At 43.3% G+C, this 20,909-nt stretch overlaps 2 protein-coding genes across 6 annotated transcripts; one reads left to right on the top strand and one right to left on the bottom strand.

The window, feature by feature from the left end:
• Positions 1 to 644: 644 nt before the first annotated feature.
• LOC306813095 (uncharacterized protein C19orf44) lies at positions 645 to 5,392 on the top strand. 2 transcript variants are annotated; one of them, XM_079328175.1, is made up of 8 exons: positions 645 to 1,167; positions 1,255 to 1,828; positions 2,115 to 2,469; positions 3,022 to 3,098; positions 3,182 to 3,641; positions 4,430 to 4,555; positions 4,674 to 4,840; positions 5,194 to 5,392. In XM_079328175.1, the coding sequence occupies exons 1-8, from the start codon at positions 1,124 to 1,126 to the stop codon at positions 5,269 to 5,271; spliced, it is 1,881 nt and encodes a 626-aa protein (XP_079184301.1). In that variant the 5' UTR covers positions 645 to 1,123; the 3' UTR covers positions 5,272 to 5,392. The 2 variants fall into 2 exon arrangements, with proteins under 2 accessions (XP_079184301.1, XP_079184302.1); XM_079328176.1 differs by having other exon boundaries at positions 647 to 1,167; positions 4,463 to 4,555.
• A 464-nt stretch (positions 5,393 to 5,856) lies between these two features.
• On the bottom strand, positions 5,857 to 17,345 carry CHERP (calcium homeostasis endoplasmic reticulum protein). 4 transcript variants are annotated; one of them, XM_079328156.1, is made up of 18 exons: positions 17,200 to 17,345; positions 16,928 to 17,101; positions 16,145 to 16,326; positions 15,200 to 15,337; positions 14,822 to 14,973; positions 14,347 to 14,458; positions 13,923 to 14,012; positions 13,093 to 13,330; positions 12,599 to 12,777; positions 11,813 to 12,209; positions 11,133 to 11,371; positions 10,182 to 10,315; positions 9,824 to 9,910; positions 9,215 to 9,364; positions 8,991 to 9,104; positions 8,396 to 8,490; positions 7,725 to 7,910; positions 5,857 to 7,001 (listed from the first exon to the last, which is right to left on the bottom strand). In XM_079328156.1, exons 1-18 carry the CDS (start codon positions 17,222 to 17,224, stop codon positions 6,964 to 6,966), a joined length of 2,730 nt encoding a protein of 909 aa, XP_079184282.1. In that variant the 5' UTR covers positions 17,225 to 17,345; the 3' UTR covers positions 5,857 to 6,963. The 4 variants fall into 4 exon arrangements, with proteins under 4 accessions (XP_079184282.1, XP_079184284.1, XP_079184281.1 ...); XM_079328158.1 differs by having other exon boundaries at positions 5,857 to 6,584; XM_079328155.1 differs by having other exon boundaries at positions 8,991 to 9,107; positions 17,200 to 17,344.
• Positions 17,346 to 20,909: the final 3,564 nt, after the last annotated feature.

Raw genomic sequence — 20,909 nt, 5'->3', positions numbered from 1 at the left:
TGGGCTTCTCTCTTCATTAATTTTCCTCGGTGGTAAACAATCTAAATCATCTTGTGGGCTGCCAGATGCATTTTGATATCAATTTTTATTTCATAAGTTTGATCTGGCAATATAATCAAAATATTATCGGAGTATATAGTTGTGTGTATTTGTCAGCCAGGGTTTTAGAGATAGCAAGGCAGTTTTTAAGAAGATTAAACTCAAGTCTTAGGAACTGCCTTACAGCAGAATGGTAACACTAGAACATACTAGAAAACTAACTCAGAAAAACAAAAAACTGGGCAAAATAAAAATTGTCCATGGCATAAGTTCAATAACTATATAATTGTTATATACTATATAACTATATAATGATGTTGGATATCTAATGTCAAATTTCAGTGTGACACACGAACTACAAGTTTCACCAAGTCCCTAGAAACGACACACAAGTACAAAGGACAGGTAATAGCCTACAATGTGTTGTTTCAGTGAGGGGTCCTAACGCAAATCCTGCTGAATAACTGGATTAATTCCCAACTCGCTCCAATAATGAGCAAAGGGCGGGTTTGTTTCCTGGCCGCGGTGCATGCTGGGGCTTGCAGTCCGGCGCAGCGACCTCGCCGAGGCGCTGGCGGAGCCAATGAACGGGCGGGACACTGGGGAGTGCCGCGCTCCGGGACACGGCCCGGAGGAGCCTCCGCCGCCTCGGGCGGGCCGGTTCCACGCCGTTCTCCGACCCTGTCCCGCCCCATGCCGTCCGTCCTGCTCCGTCCAGCTCTGGCTCGTCCCGTCCCGGATGGCCGCGATCTCTTGAGCACCCGTGGGCCGAGGTCAGGTGAGGCAGCGGCGCCCTACCTCAGTCTGTACCTCGGCAGCCTCTGCCACGGGCGGTGTTTGTGTCCCTTGTGGGGAGGGTTCTGTACAACCCCCTTCCTACAGCTCTCTGACAGAACTGAGTGCAGTCAGGTAGTGACAGCGCTGCTCCCAGGGAACCAGCGGCAGGACGAGAGGACAGTCTTAAGCTGTGCCTGGGGAGGTTCAACTTGGACATCGGAAAAAATTTCCTCACAGTAAGGGTGGTCAGACACTGGAAGGGGCTGCCCGTGAAGTCACCATTCCTGTGGAGTCACCATCCCTGGAGATGTTTAAGGAAAGACTGGATGTGGCACTCAGTGCTTTGGTCTGGTTAGCGACGTGTGTGAGGATCAGTCACAGGTTGGACTCGATGATGTCAGGTCTTTCCTAAGGTCAGTGATTCTGTGATTTTTGCAGGGCCACAGCCATGCGCCCCGCAGGACGTGGTGACCTCACGGTGATGGACACAGAGCTGGAAAACGCTGGAAGAACTCAGGCCCATCACAGCAGGTTTCTGAAGGTGCGCAATGCAAACGCGCGAGGGAGGCTGTGGGGCCAGAGGCCGGGAAACAGCGTGTGGGCAGAGAGCAGCCCTGGAGCCCAGAGCACGCTGCGCAGCACCTCCCACACGCGGTTAAGCTCCGTCCTGAATAAAGTGGCACAACTAGAAAGCAAAATCTTGCATCAAAAAAAGCACCTGGAATTGCAGAACACTGACTCGGGCCTGAAACCTTTGGCTGAGGAGTGCACCTCATCTGCCTCTGGGCATGAAGATGGTGCCAGGGGCAAGAAGTATTGGAAGAATTACGGTACCACCAGTGGGAATGGGACCCGCAGGGATGCCTATTCTGAGGAAAAAAGCATCCAAAGTCCTAAAAGGAATGCTACGGTTAAACAACAGCTTGATCTGGATAGTGATGAAGAGGAAATGAGAGAACTGATGGAGAGCTCTTTGGGCTTTTCCAGTGGAAATGAGAATCAGAAGGTTCTGGTAAGTGATGCTCAGTGGGATAGATAGGTAAATACAAATTTGCTGGACTATGTATCTTTGTTAATGCTTCTTTATAATTGTTTTAATTGATTGATCGCTTTTTATTTAGATAACACCAGCAACTAAATTTTAAATTTGCATTTGTGTTTAGCTCTTGATAGGGTTCAAGTTCACACCTTAACATCTTAAAATAACTCTATAATACCCGCAATGATTTGTTCTCCTTTTAACAATTTACACATAACAATGAAGTAACATAAATCTCTTTTTCATGTTCTTCAAAAAGAGCAAGACTCCAGCTCCATCAGGAAGGGCTCCTCCACCTGGTAAGGAAGTTTCACCAGCAGAGTTACCTAAAGCATCTTCTTTTCACAACAAAGATTCAGAGAAAAGTGTGTTTGGTAGAGTTAATTCACCAGCAACTTCACCTGCCAGCAGAAACCTGTCAGGACATGCCATGAGATCTCGATTGTTGTCGTCTTCCATGAAAGACAACACTGTAAAGATTGCTCTGCCTAAAGCAGGCTACACCAAGCAAATTCAAGAATCCCTTGAAAGTGAGAGAAGTGAAATAAAGTCATTAGATGAATTATTTTCTGAAGGGGCTGATGCAGAGGATCCAACCAGCAGCAGCTTGAAATGTAAGTTTCCTAAAATATTGTCTTAGTAAACTCAGTATTAATTGTACTGATAGTCTCTGATAAATTCTTTTAATAAACATGGACAAATAGTCACTTTGAAAGGATTCACTGGTGAAATTCTACATAAAGTAAGGCCTGATCAAAATAATTATCCTGATCTGTTTCTTTTTTCTAGTGAAATAGATTTGTATTTTTCTTAGTTTTTCACTTAATGGGGTCATATTAATGACGCTGCCCTGGGTGACATATGTCAAAACAAATAGGTCATTTAGAGTAGTTTTCATGTATCAGTGGCACAATATACTAATAAGTCAGAGTGAGAACAGCTGGAAATGAGGAGCAGCAAAAATCTCATGAACTTCAGGAAAATCAGCAGCTCAAAGGAGGAAATTTTAGGAGTTTCTACGAAGTTACAACCAGTGACTGATTGCTATTATTTTTTGTGCTAAACTAGGAAGGTAGTACTAATTTTTCCCCCACTTTTCTCACACATGGGAAAGTGTACTGTCATTTTAATGTAAATTCTCATGCATAGGTGTCATTCATTTGCAGGCTTCAGACGAAATGTCGTGAGCCTTGATGGTTTGGCACCAGATACTACCAGTAAGGCAGGAGAATTAAAGAAGAAAGTAAGTAGAAATTCCCAACTAGCACATATTCTCAGTCTGCCTTTGTTTGGAGTGTGGAGGTTCTAAAAGAAATACTTTTACAGGGAAAAGACATCCAGTTTACTCAAGAATCAAACAAATGTGTGAAAAAAGATACATTGCTGGTGGGAGAGGACCAGGCTGCTCTTAAAATGACCAGTGCAATAACTAGCGTGAGTGATTCTGCTGAAGAGGATGTTGAAAAATGTGTCTCTGAAGCTGAAATCTCTGAACATTTAAGTGGAGTTTCCTCAGATTTCCCTCCACACAAAAAGGTTTATCTTAATCAGAATGAGAGAACTCTTAATTCAGAGTATTCTGAAGACTTTGAAAAGTCTCTGTCTACAGCAGACAGGGAATCTGTAGAGGGACATGCTGAGAGCTGCCCGTGTTCTGGAGCACAGCCGTCTGCAGCCTCATCCCTGCTGGTGGTCCGAGAGCAGCGCAGCCGGAGGCGCCGAGTGACCCTCACAGAAGCCGCGGTTCAGACAGCAGAGCCTCCGTGCACCTCCTGCTGGGCAAAGAGTGAGTTCAACACTTACTGTCTTCATCAGGCTAGTTTGACACTTTTACGTATGCCCAGGCAGCCTTGGTAGACTTCTTCACTTCGGTGCCAGCTTCCCCTCAATGGTGCTAAATAAAAAAATGTCTAAAGCCCAACACTTTAATCTGCTGTCTACAGAGAAGACTGGGATTGAGTATCATAATAACAAATGTTTTTTTGGTTAAAAATACCCCCCACAGGACCTGAGGCTGGATGAGCAAGTGTTAGGAGCAGAGCTCACAATAGCACAAGTAGTACTCTCAAATGCAATTCAATATTCTGACATCTTTACTGTCATAAATAATAGCATTGTAGCATTACTGAAGTGATTGCTCATTCATAGTTTTTTTGCATTGTACTTCTCTCTTGGGAAAGCATTATGGCCCCAGGACAGGTTCAGATCCGAGCTTTGATATCCCAAGGGATAAATCCCTGCCTACATCTCTTTACTTAAGGGAAAAAGTATTAAGAGCCACCATTCCTGGCCACACTTGAGGAGAAAGTAGAAACCCGAGTGTCCTTGAAAACAGCAGCATCGAGTACAGAAGTCTTTATTTTTACTCTGCCTAGGGCTAAGATTAGAAAAGGTGCTTTCTGCAATGGAGCTGTCAGCCGGAGAGTAAAGACCATGGAAGGTGTTTTAACTATGTCATTTTTTTGGCTGACAGAAATCTCCTGGTAGGCTGTACAGTGTGTATTAGGGCACCTGCTATCCCAAGAAACTGCCGAAGAACCAAGCAGTAGCAGCAAACCTTTCCCCTCTCCTCAGGCAGTAATTCTGATGCGATCCTGTGCACAGCAGACCCCTCTGCGGTGGGAGCCCCGCCTGCTGGAACCAGCGACTTTGATCCAGTGCCAATTGCCAGTCACGTGATCAGCATGGATGCAGTAGAAGGTACCAGAACCACATTTCTTCTTTTTTTTACTGTTTTCTGCACCTAAGCTCAGCTTAGTTTGTTCAGACTTTGCTGCTGGCTGTGCCTCACCCAGTACATCCTTTCCCTTTCTGGCAGCCCTGACTGCATACAGCCCCTTGGTTCTTGTTTTACACACCATGTGCAAGCAGCACGTGATGCTGACCCAGCAGTTTGTTGAGAATGTTCACCGCCTTCACACATCCCTTGTGGAGTCGTTAGAGCATGAGAAGTTCCACTACCATACCCTGGAAGAGGCTAAAGAGGTATTTATGACAAACCAGAGAATGAGCATATATTCCTTTACAAGTGCTTATGGTAGTTGCAGAAAACCCGGTTTCTTTGCATATGATTAATTAATAAGTTTAAAAGAAAAAAAAAAAAGGACTGAAGTCCTGCTGGAGGCCATAGTTTTTAAAGGTTAAGGTTTCTGCTGTAGCATTTAGCTGTCCTCAAATGAGCAGGGATCAATCATTCAGATGCTTCAAGGGTCACTTTCTGTTGGTAGTACAGAAATGTGCAGGTATTGTGACATGAAGATTAGTTGCTTTCTACTATTTAATAAATAATAATCTACATAATACAAACATTCGTTTATTAACTTTTTTTTTTTTTGCAGTACATCAAGAATCACAAATCCCCACCTCTAACAATTGAGCAAGCGCTTGAAGAAATTCGGAGAGCCCAGGAGAAATAACTGCTTGGACAGTTACTGAGCTTTAAGTGACATTTATATTTACAGCTCTAAGGCTGAAACAAGAAACTTTTCCAGGCTGCACAGAAAAAAGGTTCTAAACCTTTGGAATCCTTCTATTGGAAGGATTAGTACAAACTGCTATGTTAGTATAAATTACCTAGTACAAGTTGCTAATTATTATATATAATTTACTTTTCTATAGCTGAATGTTTTACTTATGTACACAATATAGGGATACGCAGGAACCTTCAGCAAGACTATGTCAGCAAAGGAGATGTCAAGGTTAACACTTCTGTCTAATACAACCATGATAAGTCATCACAGTGCACATATTTATTCAGTGAATTGTGACATCTGTGATCACATCTATGATTGTGGTAGAAGTGAAAATCTGTACTACAGCCCCTGAGAAATATGACCACAGCAGGAAATTACCATATCCTCACCTTAGTGCCATTCTCCGAGCAGCGTTTCTATGTAATCAGCCTCGTCAAATTACAACAACCCCAAACGCACACTTGAGTGTGTTAATATTAAGATAAATTCAAAACAAAGAAGGCTTATAGTCAAGGTACAGGAATCCACTTACTCTGAAATATCAGCTGCCTTTTTATTAAAAAAAACCTGTTTATTGGAAGGCAAAACAACAACATTCACAAGTTGGTAACATACAGGTGTTATATGCTGATTCACAGACAGGTACAGTTCCACAACTACAGTAGATCTAGAACAAACTGGTATTTCACCATATTAACTGAATGGTTTTAAGAGGGATTTTAGTCTACAGCCAACCAACTGGAAAAGGGAACCACCACGCAGACCTGGGGAGTGGAACTGCAGTATAAGGGCCTAACAGCTCTAGCTGGTGGTCTCTGGGAAACAGTTACAAAAGGTTTGTTTCTCTTTTCATTTAGATTACAGCAAGGTTCCAAGAACATCTCCTTGATAGAAACGTGTAGAGCAGAGAAAATGAATTATCTTCTATTGAACTAATTAGCTTTTATTAAAGGGTATGTACAAAAATATAAAAAAGCTTAAAGACTGTGTTCCATTACAAAGCATCACCCATCCCTCAGAGTGCTGGAAAAGCTACCAGAGAACTGATCCTTGTGTCCTGCCCTGAGAGGCGGCTGCAGCAGCTGCTGGGCGGGGCCTGAAGGTGGGTGGAAGGTTCTAAAAGCTTGCACAGTGCTCAGAGGTCACGTGCACCGGAACTAGATGCTTCATTCCCCATTTAGACATTAGGATACACTGCTCAGCATCAGTCTGACTTGATCCCAAGGCAGCACCCCTCCACTTCAAATAGAATTAACCTTTTGAGAGAAATAAACATACATTATGCAACTAGAGAACATACAACCACGTCAGATAATGTCTGTATTCCACAGGAATGAATGAGGCAAAGTCGTGCACTAGGAACAGCTTGAATGGGTTTAATTCTACTATAAAATGGAAAACTAATTAGAAAGTTTTGCAAGATAAATGGAAATTTTTAAACTTGCTAGACATGTCATAGTAACAACTGGCCTTTTTAAAGCACTAATTGGCAAGTGTTGAAGTGCATGTCGTAGCTTTCTATTTTTCACCATAGTTTTAAAAGCAATTTATTTGTCACTTCCTCCAGATTTTATTTTGGATTTCTACAAGTTTAATGTTTTACACAAGATGCAAGACATCTTTCTTCAGAGAGTCTTATTTGAGTGGTGGAGGGTCTTGTGTTTCATGCTTCACTGAAACAATAGGGAAAAGAGTTCTTACACATTCTGCAGTTACCTAAGGTGTCTGAAATGTTTCGTGGAAAAAGGGTTCTGTTAATAAGGAATTTTTCCTTATGGGCTTTACTTGAACCCACTTGACTGCACAGATCTAGAGGCAGAAGTGACATTTCATTGAGCATGCCAGCTTTTTCCTTTTAGCTGTTGGCAGATGCCAATGTTCATTGTATTACAGACTCAGCAAAAATCCAGCATTTGGGTAATTGTCTTCACCTCTTATAAAAGTTTCCACTTTTTCTGAACCCTTCCTGCACTACAGGGAATTTATTATCAGTTCTGGCTTTGGCAGAATGTGGTACTAATGATAGGAAACTGAATAGGGCAGGGGTAAACAGTAAGTGTGCTCTAACTTGATTCCAACCACAAGGACCTCCCTGCTGCAGCAGCTGTCCCTTGTGTGGCACAGCTCCCCCTCCACTTTGCGAAAGATGCAGGTGCTCACTATTGCAGCCAGAAAGTGGCTTACACAGAACACACTCATTAATTAACATTTCAGAAATTAAAACGCTACACAATGCCTAAAAAGGAATACCTGCTGAATAAGAGTACATGTCCACTTACCTGTTGTTTTACTGTATCAGTTACACTAGAAAAAATTAAGAGTTACTGATATTTTGATTTGGGTTTACAAAAATCACCCTCAAGACATTTCTAAATTGCTGAGAAACATTCACTTACATTCATCCCTGGCCTTCATTCGTGCGATAAATGAGTAACTTTTATTTCTTCTGTAGTTTTCATAAGGGTCGTCCAACGCAACTCCCACTCCTTTGTACTGATCCCATTTGTCTCGGATATCACCTCCTTTAATTGGATCCTGAATTCCTTGTTCCTTGGCTCCTAATCCACCAGATCCACTCCACCCTGCAGCAAGGACACAACATTGCAGTCTCTTCACTGTTATTACTAGAATCATGAAACAACCAAAGAGAGCATCAGTTTGATAAAGCAGGATGGGGACAACCAGAAACAACACATGAGCTGTCCCGTTTATTTCACAAGCATTAACATGCAGAGATTCCAGGAGCTGACATCAGCAGTGTCCCTAAGAACTGTTAGGAGGATAAGACGAAAGGCAGCGCGAACCCAATCTGTGCGGTCAGCCCTGCTGATGAAATACCTCAGGTAGCGTCACTTCTATCTGATACCAGATTCACATCCCTCTCCTGTATATTTCCCAGAAAGGCAATTATAACTGTTCCATAAACATGTATCTCTGAATATTCTTATGCTGACCTTGGAATGCCAAGGAACAATTTCTTATGAACGTGTATTAATGAATTATATCTAAGACTTTGGTGTCTAATTTTCTTTCCTGGCTTCTGTAAGATTCTAGAGCAGCATCTTACCCATTTTCACTAGCATTTGATGGCCTTTATTTTCTTCTCCAAGTCTCGATTCTGGTATAGGAGGCCCAGAACTGGAGCCCAAACCAGCAGAAGAACTAAGAAAATAAGAACAAATGAGGAATCAGTGATACTACTATGACACAGAAAACAGTCAGTTCTATTCTATTAAGCATTAACATCCAACACAATTCTATCCACTCTACTAAGCTATTCTTTATCAAAGCCACAAGATTATGCAGTTATTGAGGTGCCAGAAATACATCACCTGCTTCTCAGCACAAGGGAAATCAAAACACTTGATTGCTATTGCACTCTGAGTGCAATGGAGCACTCAGAGAATTACTCGTGCTCCCAAGAAGACATACACAGACTTCACAGTTGCATGCAGTTTAGTTAAAATAAGAAGCCACCACAACAGAGGAATATTCTCTCTACAAGCACATATAGCAGATAAATTGTTTCCAAATCTGCTCGCCATCATCTTTTCTGTTCTTTGTTGAAATGCTTATTATCCCCTGATAACGAGGCAGTGTCCCTGCAGGCACTCTGTTCAAACAGCCCAGGTAAAAGAAGACAGGTCCAAACCAAAGCTTACGGAGGAGTGGGGCTGCGAGAGCGGGAACGGCGCCGCCTTCCTGGGGAGTACGATTTGGACCGAGACCGTGACCGAGACCGCGATCGGCTGTGAGAGGAGCGGGACCTGCTCCGGCTTCTGAAAGGGAGAGCACACGAGTTACCAGAGCAGTTCCTTGGATCAGCCTTGAGGGATGGATTTTTCCCACTCCCCAGTTCCCAAAGTTCAGACCCCCTGTGCCCTACCTGGACTGTGAGCGAGAATAGGATCGCGATCGAGAGCAAGAGCGAGAGCGTGATCTCGAGTAGGAGCCAGATGATTTTGAAGATCGTGAATGAGACCGGGAAGATGAACGACCTCGGCTTTTAGACCGACTGCGAGACCGAGAAGGTCCACTGCACAGATGAACAGAGAAACTCCACTGAGATTCCATGGAGAATCACCAGAAACACAAATCTACTCCTGATCAAATTAAAATTACACACAAGCGCTACTTCTGCAGTGAAAGTGAAAGCTTAAGTGTGAAAAACTGTTTCATAGAATCACAAAATGGTCTGGAAGGGACCTTGAAGATCATCCAGTTCCAACCCCTGCCATTCCGCAGGGACACCTTCCTCAAGACCAAGTTGCTCCAAGCCCTGTTCAACCTGGCCTTGGGCACTTCCGGGGATGGGGCAGCCACAGCTCCTCTGGGCAACTTGTGCCGGTTCCATTTTCTGCAGATTAGAAGCTCCAGCACATTGAAACTCAAATTTTCATCAGCATGTTGCTGAACAGACTTTCCCTCTGCATTTAGTGCAAGCACCATTCAGATGAACAGCACATAGCAGAAGGTGGCACACAGGAACTCTCACCTATTTCTCTTCTCTTGACCTTTCCTTCGTCTTGCTCTCATTTTAGCTCTGAAGAATTCGTACAGTCCATTCTGCTCCCATCCTTCACTGCAACAAATCAACCACACAGAATCCACATGTGTATATTCCACTTCAGTGATGACCTTAAGGATTTTTACCAGATTTTGTACTGAACAAAAGGTCTGGGCAAAACTGTCTTGCAACTCTTAGCATAAGATTGAAGAGCAAGTACAGTTACAATTCAACAAGTGCATTAGGAGAACCAAGACACAGACAAAAGAGAGGGGGGCACTTTGTGGTTTGAGACACCTTCTTAGGGCAGTTTCCTTACCATTTTATTTGCTACACCTGCTATTACCTGTTTCTAGGCCTGTCATGAGATGGTGGACTATAAAATGCCTCAACTGCAGCCAGGAGTCTCTCACTGGGGGGCATTGGAGGTGGAAGACGTATATCTTTAGGATCTAAAGGTTTATACTCATGATCTTCAAGCTGCCGGAAACAAAACAAATTGCATTCATGTCACATGTCATGGGGTGGCTGTCTGGAGAGTTAAATACAGATTTAGCTGTGTAGAGACCTCAAATTTCAATACTATATAAAAAATGATCCGGAAATAAGGATTCTGCTGATGACTCAATGCTTCCTCATGCTATCACTATTGTGAGTTCTCTGAGAAAAGCCTGCACTGCACAGGTTGCAGTTTTAAGTGGGTCACCAGGTGGGTAAAATGCAGATCTCATTCATCCACCTTTGTGCTAACGTGTCTGGATGGAAGCCTGGCACAAACTGGTATATGAGAATAACACAAAGAGGTGGAATAGGCTCATTTGTTCATCTCAAATACAGAAAATATATATGTAAATACCCCTGAAAATGCTGATACAGGAGTGTTTCCTGTTTTCTAGCCTTCTTTGTTTATATAACATTGACATTGTAAAACATCGTCATGAGAATTCTGATTATGAAGAGCTAGTACAGTGGTCCCATCAGACTTAGGAGGTCTCCCTGGCCATCTGGAAATCACTAGGGATTTCCATTTCCTACAAATAGGGGTCAGACTTTCAAGTATAAATTAGTCTTTCTGTGAGTTCAACCAGCTTCCTCTAGCACATAACACAGGAAAATCATCACCATTTTTACTACCTAGTCCCCCCAACTACTCCTACTCTTATACCCTACACAACTAGTAGTGGAATGGAAGTATTTGAAATTATACACATCCATGTTAAACTGTCCCTAATAACAACAACAACAACAGGTTTTGGATCTTTTAATTCCACCAGTCAGTCCCATAGCAAACACTTACTTTGACAAGTGGAGCCATCAGTCCGGCAGGAAGATCAAAGTAGGGAACATTCGGCACCAGACTGGGATCATCGTGGTTCATGTGAGGGGGCCCTTGGCGCCGCATGTGAGGGGGCTGCCCGTTAAATCCATGGGGGGGAGGCCCAAAATCAGGGTGCTGTGGCCCTCCCCAGGGAGGATGCTCGCTGATTCCAGGATGAGGCAATCTGTGACCAGGATGATGATGAGGAGGTCCAATTTCTGCAGGGTGGGAGGGTTAACATGTTTTATTTAGCTATCAAGAAAGAAAGGCAATCAGAGATGTACTTATGTACTTATGTACTCACCTATGGACTGATGTGCAGGTGATTAAATTTACTTTTGAACTTAATTACTTAATTAATTTTCACTTTTGAACTTAACTATTTTTAAAGCAAAGTAGTTGCAAAAGCTGTAGAGATGCTGACTTGAATTTGAACTACAATTTCTTATCCATTAGGGAAGACTCACAAAAAGCAAGGAAGCATCCAACTCTGCACATATTTCCTACCGAGTTCTTAGCTGTAGTTTCCCAAACTAAACATTTCTTAGGAAAATCACAACAGTCCACCAGGGATAAACTGTCACTGCAAACCACTAAATAATTTTGTAATGGCAATCAGCATTACAACGTAAGAAAACCTGGCCTGGTACACACTTTACCTTGAGGAAAATCCCCTTGGGGGTAATCAAAACGATGAGGATAAGGAGGCCTTTCAAAGGGATGGCGAGGTGGAAAATCATCCTGCATGAAGCGAGGTGGAAAGCGGTTGAAATTATGCGGATGCGGGGGCTGGTTGAATTGGGGATGTTGCTGATGTGGAGGAAATGGGCCTCTGAAGTGAGGTGGCCGCTGCATTCGAAATGGAGGTTCCCTCTGACCCCCACCCCATGGAGGCTGCTCATGCTGGTTGTTCCACGGTGCTTCAAACTGGTTGTTCCAAGAAGGATCAGGCTGGTTGTTCCAAGGTGTCTCTCGCTGATTGTTCCAGCCTTGATCTCTCTGTTCATTCCACATTCCTTCATGGTTGTTATTCCAGGGAGGACAATGAGGTGGTCCCTGGAGGTGAAGTACAGAAGTCTGGTCATTAGGTTACAAGAATAAAGAACACAATAACATAGCTCCTTATGGAAATACAGCCCATAAGCAACATGCACAAGTGAAAGAACATTTAAAATACGAGTCTGAATGACTGCAGCTTCAGAAAAAAGATGGGAAAAGACCAAACTGTTACTTAGCAAACAGCTCTTGCTCACGGGAACAGTGTGATAGTTAACAAACTGAAATATAATTAACATTTTGCCTTTAACTGCGCTCAGAATGACAAAGCTTGGCATTGAAATCTGGATTTCTAACTTCCACAGCTTTTCACTGCACTTCCACAACCCAACCTCCACAACCAAAACAGCTATTCTGAATCCGCATCTGTTTTCACAACTATTTCTTACCTGTTGCTGACCCCATGGCGCAACAGGGTGAGGTTGGTCAAACCAGGGTGGTTTATTTGGGGGAATCTGGTCATGAGATCCAGGCCCACGTGGTCCACCTGAGGCAGGATCCTGCACTCCAGACCCAGTTGTATCATACTCTGTAGAACCAGCTAGAGGCAGCTGAGATTTACCATCATCTGGAACAATTTAGAGACTATTGTCAGCATCAAAGTCATATGCAGTTAAATAAAACATCAGCACACCAGACACCAGATGGACTTCTTCTGCAGAAATCTAATTACTGGGAGACAGGATTTCTGATCCATCTCTTTGGTTCTTTTTATACTCAACCATCAGTCTACATCTGCTGAAAGGCTCTGAAGTGATTCAAGCTTTTGCCTGAACCAAACCAGTAGTGCATTTTGTCTCATTATTAAAAAAGGAGGAAAAAACCAAAAGTCTTAACATTGTCACCCACTGATTTTTGCACAGGTCCCAGGTCAGCTCAGTACCTGCTTGTGTGACCGGAACAGACTGTGGAGCTGAGGCTGGGGCTGCTGTGGGGGCTTGAGGCGGGGGTGTTGATTTCACCTCGTTCTCTAGTGGGGGTATTTGGATTTGTTGCTGCTGCTGCTGCTGTGTTAAACTGCTCACAAACTCCTCGTGTTGAGTTTTCAGGTTCTGGATTTGCTGTTGGAAAGCCACTTGCACAGGCTGTACAACCGTTGCATATTCAGTGATCAAATTTGCCTAATAAAACAAATGAAGAACAAGTGAACACTGCAAGTACCTGCCCTCCCTTGCTTGTTCAGAATTCCCTGTATTGCCCTTCACCCTCTCTCCCAAAAAACTCATAAGGATGCAGGCTGGCAGCACCTATTATGAAGCTTTATGGAGATTTCCAAAATATTCTCTGCAGCCTGGAACCCACCATCTTTAGTACTGTCTTTCCAATCAGCTCAAATCGACAGCATTCATTATTAATAACAAAAAGGAAAAGTTCCAGCTGCCACAGTAATTTTTATATTCGATGTATCCAGTTTAAAGCCATGCTTGCTTGTTTCCTTTCGACTAAACACTCCCTGCTAATACAAGACACTGTCAAATATGTACAAATACGGACAGGATGGTATGAGTATCCTGTATCCAGGACCATATCAGCAACTGGACTATTGAACGTTTGAAATAACAAGGTTGTATTTTACATTATTTTTTGTAATTCCTTGTAAGCAACTTCAAGGGGGGGGGGGGGGATGACAGAAATTAACATTATCCTTTAAAAAGGAAAATAATTTAAAAAATATTTGCATAAATAAAGAAACCTTGTATTTTTGTGCCTAACCTGGTACTGGCCAAGTCCAAGAGCTGGGCTTTGTAATTGCTGAATAATGGACTCATCAAAGTACCCGTTTTTCTCCCATAGCTGAAGAAGCTGCATGAATAAGAGTGAAAGTGATTTTAGAAGTTATGAACAATCAAAGAAAAAGTGGACCACAGCATTTTTGTGCCTTCAGTTTTTCATAAGACCTAGTTATTTATTTTCGAACCACTAAAGATTCAGATGTGTACATCATTATGGTAACTCTTAAATAAAGCCTAGGTACTTTTAAGTTCTATTTTAAATGTGAATTAGAGCACCTCCTGTAATACACTTTATGAAGACAATCAGACCAGAAAAATATCTCAGTGATCTTCTTGAACCTGCCTATTTGTGAATTTACATAGCACCAAGCTAAGCAAAAGTCGCAGTTAAACCAGATACTCACTCTGGCAATTTTCTGTTGCTTATCTTCCTCCACTGCTAGAAAACTGGTACAATAAATAGGCACAACCACCTTCTGTAAAGCAGCCAGAAGATCTCGTGCTTGCTTCCGCTGGCTTTGAGAAAGGAATGGGGAGAGTTATCTTTTTCATTGTAACACTAAGTGCATTGGAATATTCAATTAATCTCAACTTCTGCTAAAAGTAGTGGAATCACGAAATAGAGTTCTCTCCCTAATGACTTCAGTATAAAATCTTGTTTGGAGGAAAAATACATCAAGCAGGTAAAATGGTTTTACCTAAATTTGATTACTAAAGCACTAGATCAAAGCTGTGGACATCTGAGGACAGCAGCTAAAAATAACTAGTACATTAAAAACATGAAGTGACTTGTCAAACCACTGTCAACCAACACTGCATCTAGGAGAGAAACTTCATCAAATTAAAACAGCAAACTGAAACCCATAACAGAATTCTTACCAGTGATGCAAAACATCATTGATTAAGTAGATGAGGTGCAGCCGCAGCTCAAAGTGAGCTCCGTCTGCTGTAATCCGGTTCCGCAGATGTCCAGCCATCAACTCACAGTGTGCAGGAGACTTGGCATTACTAAACATCCAGTTCTTGCCAGCCTTAGAAAAGCAAATTTAAAATATTTTAAGCCAGTCTAACGTGTTCCCACAATATGGGCTTCCTATAGTTCTGAAATAACTGCAGGAAGGGAAGTTTTCAGGTAACAGCTTTCATCTTACCTGCCACACAACACAGATATAAAGCTGTTTTTAATGTATGGAGAATCTCAAAATTCAAACAAACCCACAGCACCACCAAATCCCTGTGGAAATTCAGACCACTTACCGAGATTGCATCTTTCGTGCAAGTGTCAATTATTGGCTGCAACAAGTTGTCAAATTCATTCATATCTAACTGGGTTTCCTCCAAAACCTTTTGCATTTGTTGCTCGATTGCAAGGGCTACTGCTGATGTGACTTGTTCCTGGTGAAAGGAACAAAAAAAAAGCAGAAGCAAAAAAAAAAAAAAAAAAAAAAAAAAAAAAAAAAAAAAAAAAAAAAGATAAAGATAAAGAAAAAGAATTACATTACAGCCAAAACCAACATTCTTTTAAAGAATGAAGCTGCTGTATCCTTATCCTCTTGGACACGAGTAGCTATCTCAAGGACAAAATCTTTTACAACCACTGTGACCTCATGAAAATGTTTAAATTCTTTAATTCTGAAAAGACTCTTCACATTTTTCAGGTGAAGTCCAATTTACTTCTAAAATCTATCACATGATAAAAAGTAATTGCAAGAAGCTCTTAAATGTAAGGAACATAACCAAGTCACAGGGAACTCTTCAGTTTGGTTTTCAGCAGCCTTAACAGCTACACATCTACAAAAATTGATAGCAAAAATTGATAGCACGCAGTTCCCTTCCACCAGTAATCACATCTAAGTTGGAATACTATTAACTCGTAGATCTTGCAGTTCCTACCAATCTGCAGCATTTAACCAAGGATAAGGTGGTCACAATTTATTCCACTCTGAAACTAACAAGGATTTTCAAAGATTAAATAAAAGGTTTTAATCACAGATCAATCATACCAGTACAACCTACACATCAGATACATCCATTATAGGGTAACGCTGGCATTTGCTACACAACAAAAAAGAGGAAAGCAACATCCATTCTCCTCACCTCCATCACCACTCAGCAGCAAACCATCCTCTCCCCCTCCACTCCTAATTCCTATAGCCACTGACAGGCCAGGATACACCAGGTGAGTGCTCATCTTAAACCAACCTGTCTCATAGCGAGGAGATGCTGCTCCTGCTGCTGCAGGTTCCACTGACTCTGCTGGATGAGTTCCTCCACAGATGGGGTGCCCTGAGGGGCTGGGATGGGCGCAGCAGGTGGGAGCGATGGCTGTGGCAGGGGCTGGATCTGTGCAGAAGCCTCGATGTCTTGGCTTTGCTTGCACAACACTATCAGACAGAGTAAACTTTGAAAGTAAACCTCCCAGAGAAACCTGCTACCGCCAGCCCACGGGTGCAAATGGCACTGGTTCCAAATAGACCCTCGCTCTGAGGGGGTCAGAGGGGTCTCCAGAGCTGCCTGGACAACACTCTCAGACATTTGGTGGGATTCTTGGGGTGTCCTGCGCAGGGCCAGGAGTTGGACTCGATGATCCCGATGGGTCCCTTCCAACTCAGCATACTCTATGATTCTACGGTTAACGCAAAATCGCGGGTGGATGGTGCAAAAGAAGAGAGCCAGCAACTCCCCATGCATTTGCAGAGGGACAACTCCAGGACAAGCCGAGTTGAGGCTCTCCAGGTGCTGAGCTCCGTCTCATCACGCTGCCCGTCCCTGCGGCTCCCCCTGCCCGCCTCCAAACCCACAAGCAGGGCGGTGAGGAGCCGTGAGCAGCGCTCGGCCTGGAACCTAGCGCAGGATGAGGCCGCAAACCGCTCCCGGCGGAGCAGGGCGAGGCCCGGACACACAAACCGGCCGAGCCCGAAACCCCGCGGCCGGGGGGGGAGGGAGCCCCGAGCCGGCCCTGCCCGAGCCGCAGGCCCCACTCACGCTGTTGCTGCTCCAGGGCCAGCTTATACTTGTAGTAGCCGTAGAAGTCGCCCCCAAAAAGGAAGGAGAATTTGGGGTTCTCCTTCTGCTTCTCCATCGTCATCTTCTCGAACTCGGGCCCGTTCCGCGCCACAAACTGCGCCAACTTATCGATGACATTCCGCAGCTCCTGGTCTGTAGGAAGGCAACGCCGTCAGCCCCCGCTCTTCCCGCTCCCTTCCCACTCTCGCGGTTACCCCCCGTTCCCTCCGAGCCCCTCGATCGCCCCTCACCCTCGGGCGGCAGCGGCATCTCCATGGCCGAGAGTCCCCGGGGCCGCTGGGCCGCGCCGCACGGACGGAGGAGCTGCGACACCCGCGCGGCGGCGCTTTACGGCTCCGTAGCTATGGAGACGGCGCGCGGCGCCGGTCACGTGACGCCGCTCTCCACGCGTGCCCCGCACCTAGTGCGGCCTGAGGGGCGGGAGTGACAGCAGTGGCGGGCCGGGGCACCGGAGAGAAACCTCGCCTCCTCTGCTGGACTTGGAGTAACAGCGCAGACAGAACGTTACGCTTGAGGTAACTGACCTGCCTCAAGTCCAATGCTTGCATTATTAATTATTTTAAAAGGTAACAGAACCAGGGTTGTGAAGCACGGAAATAAACTTCACAACCTATAAAGTTGTGGAGTAGGTACGTAATTTATTCAGCGCTGGACGCAGGGGGAGAGCATCTTCCCAAATCCTGCGTACCTTACATGATTTCTAATCTTCTATTTATCTAGGAAGTTCATGCATATTCTAAATCGCCTATACATATTGATTATCTGCCCCGCCTGTTCCCCGCTCCGTATGGAAATCAGCTGCATATTCATTGCAGCTGCGTAGTTTATTGGGTCGTGGTCTCTAGATGAGTCGGTGGGCTGGAAATGATGAAGAACAGCAGTCTTCCTCGCTGTTGAACTTTTCATCTTGTCTTTCTACGCATGTGCTATAGTCTCTCGGTTGTGATATTTTGCACACTCTGCACTTTTACAAAGAGGGGCCCCCTTCATTTTTGCAAGCCCAGCAAGATCTATAAATCAGGGGTTTCTTATCGTGCACACAGTAATTGATACCATATGTTCTACTCTTCATTCTATTTAACCCTTAAATCCCCTGTTTCAGTTGAACAACAATTTTAGGATAGGTTGGTTTTGGGGTTTTTTTTGGGTTTTTTTGGGTTTTTTTTGGTGCTGCTCCGTTGGAACATTAAGTTTTGTTTCCAAAAGGTTTCCAGTTCTATTAAAGTCAGCGAAATAAACCTGGGGCGCTATATACAGGAATACAGGTTATAGTCTCAGGGCTCTCAGGTGGGCATCTAAAATTGATGGGAGAGTGTTTTGCAGTACTCACAGTCAAAATTAGATAATATTTCACAAGTGAGATGTGAAGAGATTCCTTGTGTCTCAACAGATCCACAGGTTAAGCTATCAGAAAATAACATAGTATTACAGAATTTTTCAGAGACTGATAAAGGATCAAGACGACTCCAATACTAACCTTTTAGTTCGATTGTATGTACTTGATAACCTGTTCTGTTTGTGCTCAGTGCTGAGAGTTACCTATGGGGTGGTCAGGAATTTTTTAAAGTAAATGCTTTTGTCAGATACACAAATAAAAGCATCTCGTATGCTTCTCATTCATAGATATCTTATAATTTATTGGTCTTAAAAGCCAAGACAAAATTAACAGTTAATCTCACTTAGCATCGGTTCACCTTGGAGGACAATCCAGACCACTTAAACTACACACAAACTGTGGGCATGATGCAAAAATAGGAATGTGGGTGTGTGGGGTGGGCAGGAGACCCCCGGGATGGGCGGGAGACCCCCGGGATGGGCAGGATGATTTACCTAATGATGAGTATAGGTCTAACACCGATACTCAACTGTGACGGACAAAAGACTCTCTAACAAGTTAAAGTTAGAAACTGTATGTTTATTCAGTGCTGGGCAGCATCGTGAGGTAATCCTCTAATACGCACCGCAAAACTACAGGTGATCACAAAGTCTATTTATTAGCAAAGGATTCAAACAAATGCATATTTATAATAATAGCCCCTCCCATCCCCTGCTTCCCATGGTAATTAGCTTGAATAGCTATTAAGCATGCGTGATTGACTTCTTAAATTAAATCTGGGGTAATTTTTATGGGGAGGGGTCTTAAAAGGAGGAAGCCATTCAGGCAAGGCAGTGGCCACTCTGTGGCATTGGTACTGCCGGGGTGTGGTGTGGGACCGGGAGGTTTCTGGATGGTCGCGGGACAGACTCAGGAGCTTATTATTTGCTGTTCTTCAGGTCTGTATTTTATTATAGGGCGTGGGTATAAGAGAGAGATTAGAGAAAAGTTAGAGATTAGAGGTAATAAGAGTGGAGAGGAGAAGCGGGGAGGGAAGAGAGGAGAAGCAGGAGGAGAGAGAGAAAGAAGCAGGAGCAGAAGCAGGAGAGAGCAGAGAGGAGCTTTTCCATTTGCAGTACAATAAGTATTATTCCATAATGAATATTCTAAATTCCAATAACCAATCTAATACAATATACTAATTTCCTAATATTTGCATGCAACCTATAGGAACAACTAAATTACCATGTTTTATGGCTTTACCCTTATCTTGAGATCTTTCCTGCCAGGCTTGGGACAGGATGTCTGCTGCTTCTTTGGCATGTATGGTATTTGGTTTTACCTAAACAAAGGAAGAGGCCTCAAACCTTAACATAACTATTTTCAGCATCTATGTCAAATACTGCTAAGATTTCTATTTCATCTATTGCTTCGGAACTACTTGCTAGGCATTCATAAGTCTTTGCTATTCCTTCACCAACATCTCCCCCATTTCGTTGAACAACAAAAATACTAGAAACTGTCTTGGTCATTATTTTCCTTATACACTGGAGTATGCAGGGTAAAAACACTAATAACACCACTATTACTAATAGAATAAACAAGCCTATTTTACAGAGTTCCTTTAGCCAAGAGTCAGAGCTCCAACCTTCGAACAACCTGTCTAGCCAGGTTGGATCGCTTGTAGTAATTTGGTTAGCTAAATCCTTTAAATTTTGCAACTGTTTATGAATGGAAACAGAATGATCTGATAAATTCATTCAACACAATCCTTGAAAATCTTCACAGCCATGCCCATGAGCTAGTAAAAGGAAGTCAAGGTGCTGCTCTGTTTTGTACAGTGGCATGTTTCACTGCTTCTTCATCTGTCAACAAGTCACTAATTGCAATTGATGTGGCATTTACTTCTTTACTGAGCCAACATCCCAACTGATTTAACTGTCTCAGAGCAAATGAAATGCTCACCTGAGGTAAAAAAATGCTTGTGATAATTCTCGTTCCAGAGTTCCACGGGCGAAAGTTACTGTCACAGTCACTTTCAAAATGATGTCCTGTGGAGGATCTGATTTTTCTACTCTTCTTTTTGACCACCTCTTTAACACTGGGGGCTATTATGGTAAGTTGTCCAAGTGCACAGGGGCCACCTTCTATATATGAAGGTATGCCCTGCCATGCTCTGTCTCCACAAATGAGCCAAATTCCCTTGGGAAATCATATTGGAAGTTTGCTAAATCGACTTGTGTGTGGCTCAAAATATGTGAGAATTTTAGTTTGATTACACCAAAAAGTCACATTGCTATAAATTGGGTGATATGGGGTAACATTTAAATGAGGACTGTCTCCTTCCATGAGATGAAGGAAATAACAACTGTTCATAGTTACTGAACCTAAGATTTCAAGCTCTTGGAGATCAAATTGATCAGCTTTAAAATTGTCAATGTAAGTTTGATGTTTTTGGCTGGGAGTTGGAGATGCATGATGATCATCATATGGCCAGTACCTTTCAAGGGTGACATTGTCGAAACCCTCTGGCAAAGGTACTCCTACTAAACAGGTTGAAAAAGGTTTGTCAGGACTTGTGTTAGATAAGCAGATGGTGCTGATTTGCCTAAGGAAACCCAGATA

Source organism: Erithacus rubecula (genome assembly GCF_903797595.1).
Source record: "Erithacus rubecula genome assembly, chromosome: 28".
In the NCBI taxonomy this organism is placed as follows: Eukaryota; Metazoa; Chordata; class Aves; order Passeriformes; family Muscicapidae; genus Erithacus; species Erithacus rubecula.
Note: the sequence above shows the minus strand (reverse complement) of the source record. Positions and strands in the feature narration are given on the sequence as shown.

Bases quoted from the DNA above. Each gene is read 5' to 3' on its own strand.
- LOC306813095 (XM_079328175.1), top strand. From the start codon at position 1,124: ATGTTTAAGGAAAGACTGGATGTGGCACTCAGTGCTTTGGTCTG. The intron at 2,470-3,021 runs GTAAGTTTCCTA...ATTCATTTGCAG, and splicing joins AACCAGCAGCAGCTTGAAAT to GCTTCAGACGAAATGTCGTG. The intron at 4,841-5,193 runs GTATTTATGACA...TTTTTTTTGCAG, and splicing joins CCCTGGAAGAGGCTAAAGAG to TACATCAAGAATCACAAATC.
- CHERP (XM_079328155.1), bottom strand. From the start codon at position 17,224: ATGGAGATGCCGCTGCCGCCCGAGG. The intron at 17,102-17,199 runs GTGAGGGGCGAT...GCCTTCCTACAG, and splicing joins GATGCCGCTGCCGCCCGAGG to ACCAGGAGCTGCGGAATGTC. The intron at 8,491-8,990 runs GTAAGCTTTGGT...TTATTTTCTTAG, and splicing joins TCTCGCAGCCCCACTCCTCC to TTCTTCTGCTGGTTTGGGCT.